General features: G+C 55.2%; 4 protein-coding genes across 4 annotated transcripts in view; 2 read left to right on the forward strand and 2 right to left on the reverse strand.

The window, feature by feature from the left end:
* Positions 1-1,075: 1,075 nt before the first annotated feature.
* Positions 1,076-1,758, forward strand: GUITHDRAFT_83284 (hypothetical protein; the record flags this gene model as incomplete). The annotated part of the gene is made up of 2 exons (XM_005818183.1): positions 1,076-1,474; positions 1,543-1,758. 2 exons carry the CDS (start codon positions 1,076-1,078, stop codon positions 1,756-1,758), a joined length of 615 nt encoding a protein of 204 aa, XP_005818240.1.
* A 468-nt stretch (positions 1,759-2,226) lies between these two features.
* GUITHDRAFT_166926 (hypothetical protein) lies at positions 2,227-3,556 on the reverse strand (the record flags this gene model as incomplete). Its single annotated transcript, XM_005818180.1, has 4 exons — positions 3,478-3,556; positions 3,016-3,081; positions 2,700-2,981; positions 2,227-2,679 (listed from the first exon to the last, which is right to left on the reverse strand). The coding sequence occupies exons 1-4, from the start codon at positions 3,529-3,531 to the stop codon at positions 2,227-2,229; spliced, it is 855 nt and encodes a 284-aa protein (XP_005818237.1). The 5' UTR covers positions 3,532-3,556.
* A 722-nt stretch (positions 3,557-4,278) lies between these two features.
* Positions 4,279-5,058, reverse strand: GUITHDRAFT_149421 (hypothetical protein; the record flags this gene model as incomplete). Its single annotated transcript, XM_005818181.1, has 1 exon — positions 4,279-5,058. One exon carries the CDS (start codon positions 5,056-5,058, stop codon positions 4,279-4,281), a length of 780 nt encoding a protein of 259 aa, XP_005818238.1.
* A 1,682-nt stretch (positions 5,059-6,740) lies between these two features.
* GUITHDRAFT_83283 (hypothetical protein) overlaps positions 6,741-8,658 on the forward strand; it is a gene marked incomplete at both ends in the record, with an annotated part of 4,459 nt that continues 2,541 nt past the window's right edge. The window contains 6 exons of the mRNA XM_005818182.1: positions 6,741-7,034; positions 7,218-7,247; positions 7,628-7,687; positions 8,117-8,173; positions 8,264-8,336; positions 8,631-8,658. The exon at positions 8,631-8,658 is cut by the window's right edge and continues 13 nt beyond it. Coding sequence (XP_005818239.1) covers positions 6,741-7,034; positions 7,218-7,247; positions 7,628-7,687; positions 8,117-8,173; positions 8,264-8,336; positions 8,631-8,658 — 542 coding nt within the window. The remainder of the gene's footprint in view (positions 7,035-7,217; positions 7,248-7,627; positions 7,688-8,116; positions 8,174-8,263; positions 8,337-8,630) is intronic.

Here is an 8,658-nt window from a genome sequence, read left to right on the forward strand (position 1 = left end):
AGTTAAGTTAAAAATCAGAGTCACTGCCTGATTGTCCTCGTACTGATTTTTAACTTAACTTTGAGTGAATTGAGTCACCGGCGGGTGATTGTTGTGTCACTCAGAACCGTTGAACTTGGCTCGGAACTTCGGCCGGCTGCCGACCCGGCGGGGCGGCGCGCCGCGGCCTGGGCCTCACAGGCTGACTCGGGGGGCAGTCCCCGAGTCACTGGCCGGGCAGCCTGCCAGTGCCAGTAGTGCGGCCGCGGCCGCACTGAAGCCTCAGCAAAATTAACCGCCGCGTTAGTCAAAAATGCCAGTGCCACGACGGTGGCAGGCGGGCCGCCCAGTCACGCGGCCGGTCACCCGGTGACGGTCGGACCACTGTGCGACGGTGCCATCCGGCATGATCGGACTCACTCGGAGTCAGGCTGCCAGGCTGCCACCCGGACCGCCGGGCCCGCCGCCCGGTGGCACGGCGGGCCGCGCCCCGCGGCCGCTGCCGCGGCCAATCAGTTCCTTGAACGGTTCAAGCCCGGGCTCAGTGGCAGTTCTACCGCCCGGCGCCCGGGCCACCGGCCGCGCCGGGCCCGGACCGGGCGGCGGCCCGGGGGCACTGCCGCTGTCACTGTGCGCAGTCACTCCCGGCACGGCGTGCCACCGTCCGATCGGTGCTCAGTGAGTCACCCGGTGACCGGCGCGGGCCGCAGGATCATCTGGGGGCCCGGAGACGTGAGTCTACTACGTCCCAAAAACAAGACGAGGCCGTGAGGAGGAGGAAGGACATAACAACATAGGCTGACTGATCCCTCCTATCTCCAGTGTATCCCATTACCAAGGGCATCGATCTCCTGACCCAGCCTCATCTCCCTTCTCCTCTCCTCTCCTCTCCTCTCCTCTCCTCTCCTCTCCTCTCACCTCTCCTCTCCTCTCACCTCACCTCTCCTCTCCTCTCCTCTCCTTTCTTCTCCTGTCCTGTCCTGTCCCGTCCTGTCCTTTCTTCTCCTGTCCTGTCCTGTCCTGTCCTGTCCTGTCCTGTCCTCTCTACTTTTATCCTGCACTTGCAATCTCCAGGGAGCACAGCCGGTATAGGGAAATGGAGGCGGCGATTGCCCACAAAGTCGTTGTTGTGGGAGACAGCGGTGTGGGCAAGACAGCGCTGCTGCTGAGGTTCGTGCAAGGGACATACACAGAAAAGAGCTACAACGGGACGATAGGAGGAACATACATGGCCAAGATTGTGACGGTAGAGGAGGGGGCAGTGAACCTCAAGATGTGGGACACGGCAGGGCAAGAGCGCTTTCGGAGCATGTTGCGAATGTACTACAGGAACGCGTCTGCCGCTCTGCTCTGCTGCGACTTGTCGGAGAGGAGGACGTTTCTGAGCCTTGCTAAATGGGTTGAGGATCTTAGAGAGAGTCTGGGGGAAGGGGTCATCCTGGACATCGCGTGCACGAAGAACGACTTGAAGGGTAGCAGGGTGAGCATACAGGAGGTAAGGAGACTGTCTGCATGCTCGAGGAAGTCGTTCCTGCCCCATGGCGGCATGACCTCAGATGGCAGGTCACGTCCTTTGCGGAGCAGGTAGGAGCCAACGTTACCTTCACCTCCGCCAAGTCATGCGAGAACGTGGACCTGGTATTCGAGAAGATTGCTAGGAGGCTGTTGAAGGAGGGCAAGACAGACGCTGCGGACCAGCAGGAAGGAGCCGCTCCTGACTCAGTTGCTATTTCACTCCACGACGGAGTGCAAGCAAGACGAGCACGGTGTGCATGTTAAACAGCGTTGGTCGGATCCTGAACCCCCTTCTCCCATCTCCTATTTCCTTCCCTGTCCTTTCTTTTCCTGTTTCCTCTCCTCTCCTCTCCTCTCCTCTCCTCTCCTCTCCTCTCCTCTCCTCTCCTCTCCTCTCCACGTGTCTTGCTGTGTCAAGTCCTGACCTGTCCTCTGCCCCGCTCTACTGTTGTCATTCAGCAAGTGTCGCAACTAATCACATACTGCATAAACCTTCAATCAATGTTTCACTTCACTTCTCCACCCACTTTGGCCTTTTTGCGCCTTTTTCCAGTACCCACTCCCCCGTAACTCTCGGAAACTCTTTAAATTTTTGAAGAGCGTATCCTGCACCAGAAATGTAAGGTGACAACTCTCTTGTCACATCTTGTGCTTACTTGCCTTCCCCTTCAGGGCCTTCTCGAAGAGCAGGAGAAGGTGTTTGTTGAAGCAGAGCATATAACAAGTCAATGATCACACAGCAAGATAAGGAAACATGCAAACCTGACAAGCAGCATGCCAGACGCGAAAGTTCGGGCTCCCGTCAGCGAGGACATTCCAAAAGATGACGGCGGTTCCTTTCTGCGGCCGGATGTTCATCACAGCAGCCTCGTGCGCAAGGAGACATTGCTCGTTGCAGGCAGCAAGCAGCTTGACTTCTTCCTCCCTCCCGCCCCTCCCGCTGAGGGTGCGCGAACCGTTGAGGAACAGCCTCTTGAACTTAGAGGAGAAAGATCGTCTGGCCGCGCCAGTGGTGGCAGCAGGTGCAGGAAGACAAGGGAAGATGGTGTGTCCTCCATCCCCTTCCCCCGAGTCTGAGAGGTAGATCAGAACAGTGACAACTCTGTTCTCCCGCTGGTTCTTGTCATGGTGGACATTCCTAACCCTCTGGTTGGGCACAACGTTGCCTACAATCGCCCCTGGAATCTGAGGACAAGAGTCAGGACCTGCTGCTGCTGGGCTGCATGCGCACAGGAGACCTGCCTCGTAAACATGAGCGGCAGCTCATCGGGATGGGGGCGGATCATGGTAGTGCGAGCGATCCTGTCCTCAAGCTCGACCAGCACGCGTGACATGTTGCTCTGATGGTAGTGAAAGAAGGCAGTTCCGTATGCTACCTCCCGCTCCCACCCGCCGCCGTGCTGGGCATCCAGCTCCTCGTGCCCTAGTCGTATCACTTCGTCGGCCTCCTCATCGGACAGGAAGTTTTGGATCTGGAGGAGAGGTAGCTGAGTTGACATCAAGGCAGCGGCAGGAACTCACCGCAAACACCCGCGAGTCCCAGTCCAGCACTTGGATGCTGTCAAGACCTCGATGTTGCCTCCTCCTCTGGTAGAGATGATGGTCAGCTCGTTGGGTGAGAGGAGGGAATGATAAGGAGAGGCTCGGAGATGTTCGCGGCAGGTGGGAAAGGAGTCCAGGAAGGAGGGTGATATAGAGGTAGAGGAGAAGGAGAAACACAATGAGCAGGATGAGAACGAGGGGAGGGGAGCGAGTGAAGAGTTGCAGCATGAGCGGCACCAGCAAGAGGCCTGGACCAAGACGCGGAAGAGGGATAGGAGGAAGGGGAGTGGTGGTTTTAGTGGCGGTGGTTGTGATGATGATGATGATTATGGGGAGGAGTGAGAACAGAGTGGATCCATGGGAGGAAAGAAAACAGGAAAGCAGAAAGAGCTGAATGCAGTGCTCCAGCAGGGGGAAGGAGGAGGACGGGGAGGAGGGGACCTGCTCGCAAGAGGCATCCTCCTCCACCTGTAACGCTCGTCGCTCTTCCAACATTACCAGGAGCAGCAGCCAACTGATCATTCGCCACTGTGTACACTTCATTCCACGTTGATACGAGGATAAACCTTACAAACCCGCCTCAACGAAATACTAGGAAACAAAGGAGGCAGTGAAAACCGCTACTCCAACCACGCAAGCGACGCGCGGCAAGGCTCCTGCGAGTCGGAGGACGGCAAGATATTAACTTGATCGATGCCAATCATGGGCTTCGAATTTGTTTTTCTCAAGTTCCTGGTACTGACGCAATATGACGCATATCAGTCAAATTAGGATTGGATATGCAAATATGTTACTGACAAGCCATGTCCGATGATGTAGTACCGGGTGCTGTAGTATACACACTCAGTTAGGTAGCATGCTTAGTCAATCGACTAATTGAGTTTATTAGACAATAAGTCAAGAATTTCATAGCTAAGAACTATTGCTCTCTCCTTATTTCTCTCCTATTGTCCTGTCTAAAGGGGTTCCCAGCCTTGGGAGGTTGGCCTACTTTATAACAAAATCTAACTTCTCTCAGTGTGGACTTATTCACAACTCAGTGTGAGGGTCTTAGCTGTTGATTGAGATTTGATCACATACGCATTTCATCACTGCCTGCTTCCATCAGTGTGCTCTATACTGGTAGCAGCGTCACGCTATCCTTCAGTCCTGCTCCCTTCAAGGAAAGGACTCTGGACCCTCTTATTGCTTTACAGGTACAAAAGCAGCGAAAGTGGCGAGGAGGCGGCAAGAGCAGCTCCTTCAAGTCTGCAGGCACCTGACCATGTAGTCATCGTCTCCTCCTCCAGCCTCGAAGTCCATCTGAGACTTGACCCACTCCTCCGGCTTATAGTCAGTCGTCCCCCCATGCTCTACCAGAAGAGCAGCAGGGTCGATGGCCTCGTGCACCTCTGAGAGGTTGGATATCGTGTGCAGTCTTGACCGGATCTTGGATGGCATCAGGAGCTTGACGACTTGCAAGGGCCCTTGGAACCACCATGGAGCATTGTAGATGTATATCCCTTTCACCTTGACCGGGTATTTACCCAGGAGGATGGGGAGGAGTAGTTTCGGCACTTGGATGGAGATATTGTTCTGTCCTATCCCCGAGAGGTCATGCAGGACAAGCACGCCGTTGTCCTGCGTCTCCTCTGAGATCAGAGCCGTCTCCACAAGGTACACGATCGCCCTGCAGAGGTCCTGGGGGGACCAGGAGCTCAGGTCGTTGAAACGGAAGCGACCAAAGATGAGCTTCTCTCCATGCTTTCCCCTCACGTTTGTTGGACATGCGAGAACACCGCTCATGACGACCTTCCTGATGACCTCGCTCCTGCTGAGGAGGAGAGGGTCGGGCGAGTCCATCCACCCGCACCCCTTCCTCCACTTCACGAAGTCGGACAGCCGCTCGTACGCTCGATCCCCCTCAGACTTCCAGCGCAGGAACTTGAGGAGATGCTTGTCAGGTATCCTCAGCCCGTCGCTGCTCGCCTTCTCCCTCAGTCTCCTCAGCTTCTCTCCCTCCTCCATCCCTCGCTCTCCCATTTCGCCGCTTCCCGATTCCTCCACTGTCCGTTTCATCAACGGTTATACGAACCGGGCCGACCGTCCGTACAGGCTCCGAGGCTCCGGGCCATGCGGCGGTGCTCCGGCGGACAGTGACACGGTACGCCGGGCCGGGCCGGGCGGTACTACAGTACGGTACTCTGAGTCTGAGTGTCCGCCGCGTCTCATTCCTTCAAGTCGCCGGCGGCCGGCGGCCCGGCACAGCGACTCTTCACATCCGATGATCGCTGGCATGCGGCGCAGGGCCCGGACTCTGGGCCGGATCATTGGACGGGCCTGCGCGCTACTACCTAATTAGGATTAGGTTTGTTTCTCGCTTTCTAAGTTTCAAGTTTCACTGCCGGCTTCTCGCCGTTTGGCCAGTACGTACTTGAATACTGCCAAGTAGTACTCCGTACCGTGCTGAACGGCGGCGCGCAACTTGCCGCAGTGCGGGCCGGCGGGCCCGGGGGATCGGACTCAGGGATGAATCGTCGGGCAGTCTCGCCGGACTCCCGGGACCCGGTCACGGTGACCTCAGCGGCTCCAACTACAAACAAAGCCCGGCCCGCAGCTGACCCCACCCCCTGTTTAATATTGCATGCAGTACCCCCACCCAGCTTCGTTAGTAGCAATACCCCCATTTCAAAAGAAGTTTCTGGGGTGGAGCAGTACCCCCTTCCACACGTCGTGCTCTAACAATGCCGACGGCCTCCTGCCCAACATGGCCCATGCCAGCATCCTGACACCTCATAGAACCCTGCAAGCGTCATCAGCATCCCCCCACCTCCTCCCGTCCCCTCCTCTCCTCCTCCCGTCCCCTCCTCTTCTCCTTGTCTTCTCCTCCTCTCCTATCCTCGTTCTCTCCTTGTCCTCTCCTTGCTCCTCTCCTCCCAATCCGCTCGTCTTACCTCTGAACTCGCCTGCTTCACACAACAGATTTCCTCTCCTGTCTCTTCTGAGATATCTGAAGACGTTTTGTGTCCTGCTGCACTCTACTCTTCCCACCTGTTTCCTGTTGTCGCCTTCAACGACCTTGCTTCTCTTACACCCCGCTTCGCGCACAACCCCTAGCAGCCAGCATGGAATTCTTGAGTAGTTAGAGATCGCAACGCCATCTGAAATTCCCTGTCCCCTTCTCTACCTGCCTCCTCTCCTCCTCTCCTCCTCTCCTCCTCTCCTCCTCTCCTCCTCTCCTCCTCTCCTCCTCTCCTTGTCTGTTCCTCTTACCTCTTGTCTTCCACAGGCAAGTTTCGTCCCGCCCACTGCGAGCACAGATGCGTCTCGACTCACTGGACAAGCTCAGCAAGGTTGTCGTCATGATCTTCACCCTCAGCTCTATGATGTGCTCGCCCGTTCGCGCCATCGCCAAAGTCCCCGTCCTCTCCGTGGCTCAGGTTGCGCAGATCCACTCCCTGGCGCAGCGGCTCATGGCAGAACGGCCGGGTCTGGCTCAGGACATTGCGAGAGGGAGGATGGAGGTCGACACCAAGTCGTTCCGCACAGTCTCAGGGATGGAGGAGGCGATCACAGCGACCTCTCCCACTCTGCGCATGCGAGGAGGGTACTCCTCTGCCTCCCTCCCTCCTGCCAGCTCCATCTCTCCTCGTGTTAGGAGGGGGATTTCAGCGCTGGCACGAGGAGGAGTTTTTGGAGCAGCCAAGGTAGCGGAGAGGCTGGGGATGGGAAGGTTGCGAGGAGGTCACAACTCCCGAGCTGTCCACTGCAGAGCAGGAGCAACGGAGAGCAAGGAAACGCTGCCTATCCCTGACTGCATCACGGCCGGGAACGAGATGCCCCCGCAGTACAACCCTCAGGAGGTGGAGGAACCCTTGTACAAGTGGTGGGAGAGCAACGGTCTGTTCAAGCCTAAGGAGTACAAGGAGGGAGAGAAGAAGTCCTACGTGCTTCCTATGCCTCCTCCTAACGTCACTGGCGGGCTTCACATGGGGCATGCTATGTTTGTTGCCCTCCAGGTGGGAAGAGAGGAGGAGGCGGAGGGAGGGGAGTGGGGCGGGGCGGGGGGGGGAGGGAGGGAAGGAGGAGGCAGGGGAAGAGGAGAAGACGAGTAGTGTAAGGTATGCAGGAATCAAGGATGGGATGAGAGACAGGATTGGGAGCCTTTAGGTCCGATCGATCATAAGGTTGATTGCTCGCAGGACATTCTTGCTCGCTACCATCGTATGACGGTGACATCGCTCGTGTTGTTCTGTCTTGGCTTCCCCCCCCCCCTCCCCTTTCCTTTCCTTTCCTTTCCTTACCTACTCTCTGATCTCCTTTCCTCTGCTCTGCTCCTTTCTTGTTCCTATCCTTCCTCCTTCTTTCCTCTATTCCTGCCAGCCTCTGATTATTCGTTGCCCCCCCCCCCTCCCCTCGTTCGTTCCCCTCTCGCCCCTGCTCTGCTCTGCTCTGCTCTGCTCTGCTCTGCTCTGCTCTGCTCTGCTCTGCTCTGCTCTGCTCTGCTCTGCTCTGCTCTGCTCTGCTCTGCTCTGCTCTGCTCTGCTCTGCTCTGCTCTGCTCTGCTCTGCTCTGCTCTGTTCTTCTTTCATTCTAACGTTTCCTCGGTCAGGGCAAGCCGACGTTGTGGCTTCCTGGGACTGATCATGCGGGCATTGCGACTCAGCTACTGGTGAATGAAGAAGATTGTGGAGAGGGTGGCAGTAATGATGAGCATGATTGGGATTAACAAGAGATATCAGACAAGTATGATATGACAGACATCACTGAGATATCATACCTGCCTGATATATCAGAAAAGACATCAGATATCTGATACATGATATATCAGAAAAGTATGATATCTCAGATACCAGACTTGTCTGATATATCAGAAAAGACATCAGATATCAGATATCAGATATCAGATATCTGAGATATCTGAGATATCAGATATCAGATTTCAGATATCTGAGATATCAGATATCTGAGTTGTCAAGACTATGAACATACGAAAGTTGTCATGATGGCAGATGTGTGGGTCAATGGATGAAACAGCTGTTGAAGTGGATGATGCAATCGTGAATTATGCTCGATCATCGTTGACTCGTTTGTTCTTTAGGTGGAAAGGTCTTTGAACGCCGAAGGAAAATCGAGATATGATCTTGGAAGAGACAAGGTCTGTTGAGCTTGATTCTTGCTACTTTGCAATCTTTTACTTCTTAATCTTTTGACTTCTCCGTCTCACTTGTTCATCTTTTCTTTTCAGTTTCTTGACCGTGTCTGGGAGTGGAAGAGTGAGAAGGGAGGTTATATCACCCAGCAGCTCAGACGTCTCGGAGGTTTGACCTATATGCGTTGTCTGTTGATGCCGCTCTTGGTGATCAATGCTGATGCTGATGCTGATGCTGATGATGCTGATGATGCTGATGATGCTGATGATGTGATGATGAATATGGCGATATGGCGATGATGAATATGGCGATGATGATGAACATGATGATAGTGAAGGAATTGGTGACGACGTTGATGATGATGATGATGATGAACATGGAGATGGAGACGAAGATGGAGATGAAGCTGGGGATGAAGCTGGAGATGAAGCTGATCTGACAAGTTGCAATTGTTTCCTACAGCTTCTGCTGATTGGTCGAGGGAACGATT

The sequence above is a fragment of the Guillardia theta genome (genome assembly GCF_000315625.1).
Source record: "Guillardia theta CCMP2712 unplaced genomic scaffold GUITHscaffold_358, whole genome shotgun sequence".
In the NCBI taxonomy this organism is placed as follows: Eukaryota; class Cryptophyceae; order Pyrenomonadales; family Geminigeraceae; genus Guillardia; species Guillardia theta.